Below are 1,418 nucleotides of genomic sequence, written 5' to 3' on the forward strand. Positions count from 1 at the left end.
AAAAACTCCACAATATTAAGGCAGCAAACAAAAAGCCAGACAGAAACACACTACTATTAGGCGCCGTCCTGAAGTTCCTCATCCTCTTCCTCATAGTCATACCCCTCCTCATCAGCTGTTGCATCTTGGTATTGTTGGTACTCAGAAACCAGATCATTCATGTTGCTTTCAGCCTCAGTAAACTCCATCTCATCCATACCTTCTCCAGTGTACCAATGCAAGAAAGCCTTCCTACGGAACATAGCTGTGAACTGCTCACTGACTCTCCGGAACATTTCCTGAATTGAAGTTGAGTTTCCAATGAATGTTGAGGCCATCTTCAAACCAGTTGGAGGAATATCACAAACAGTAGACTTCACATTATTGGGGATCCACTCCACAAAGTAGGATGAGTTCTTGTTCTGCACATTAATCATCTGTTCATCAACCTCCTTGGTGCTCATCTTGCCACGGAACATGGCTGAAGCAGTCAAGTATCGACCATGGCGAGGATCAGCAGCACACATCATGTTCTTGGCATCCCACATTTGTTGAGTGAGCTCTGGGACAGTAAGGGCCCTGTACTGTTGGGACCCTCGAGATGTAAGTGGAGCAAAGCCAACCATGAAGAAATGCAGCCGAGGGAATGGAATAAGATTAACAGCAAGCTTGCGCAGATCTGAGTTGAGTTGACCAGGGAAACGGAGGCAGCAAGTTACCCCACTCATGGTGGCAGAAATCAGGTGGTTCAAGTCTCCAACTGCATTCAAACAGAAGCCAGTGCTGAGATCAACAGAATTTTCACAACCAACTTAAAAGGAAACATGCATCAGCAGGATAAAAAATGCCAAGAGCATAAAAGGTCTTTTGACTTACAGCTTGGAGTGGTGAGCTTGAGAGTTCGGAAGCAAATATCATACAAAGCTTCATTATCCAAAACCATGCATTCATCTGCATTCTCAACAAGCTGGTGAACAGAGAGAGTGGCATTGTAAGGTTCAACAACAGTGTCAGACACCTTAGGGGATGGGAACACAGAAAAGGTGAGCATCATTCTGTCTGGGTATTCTTCTCTGATCTTGGAAATGAGAAGTGTTCCCATGCCTGACCCAGTTCCACCTCCCAATGAGTGGCATACTTGAAATCCTGAAAATTTTTTGAAGAAAGAAAAATGATTACTAAATCATAATCAACAAGAATGGATGCCAGGTAATATAGGAAGGCAAATTCCAATCCAAAACTAGGCGACACCTTCACGACATTTTAAATCACCATCGCATGTTTTTAAGAACCATCTAGCTCTACATTGAAATAAACGATCTAAAAGGCATAAAAACAGGTTTTCAAGCATACATTGAAGTTAATATTATTTATCAATTCTTTAAGCAACCAAACAGAGAATCTTCATTATGAAAATTGAAATTTGTTGTACAATGATT

At 41.9% G+C, this 1,418-nt stretch overlaps 1 protein-coding gene across 1 annotated transcript; it reads right to left on the reverse strand.

The window, feature by feature from the left end:
* Nucleotides 1-6: 6 nt before the first annotated feature.
* Nucleotides 7-1,163, reverse strand: LOC110428918 (tubulin beta-1 chain). Its single transcript, XM_021444840.2, has 2 exons — nt 856-1,163; nt 7-739 (listed from the first exon to the last, which is right to left on the reverse strand). Exons 1-2 carry the CDS (start codon nt 1,079-1,081, stop codon nt 57-59), a joined length of 909 nt encoding a protein of 302 aa, XP_021300515.2. The 5' UTR covers nt 1,082-1,163; the 3' UTR covers nt 7-56.
* Nucleotides 1,164-1,418: the final 255 nt, after the last annotated feature.

Source organism: Theobroma umbraticum, unplaced genomic scaffold, assembly GCF_002168275.2.
Source record: "Theobroma umbraticum cultivar Fairchild unplaced genomic scaffold, ASM216827v3 scaffold_4151.0, whole genome shotgun sequence".
Taxonomy (NCBI): Eukaryota; Viridiplantae; Streptophyta; class Magnoliopsida; order Malvales; family Malvaceae; genus Theobroma; species Theobroma umbraticum.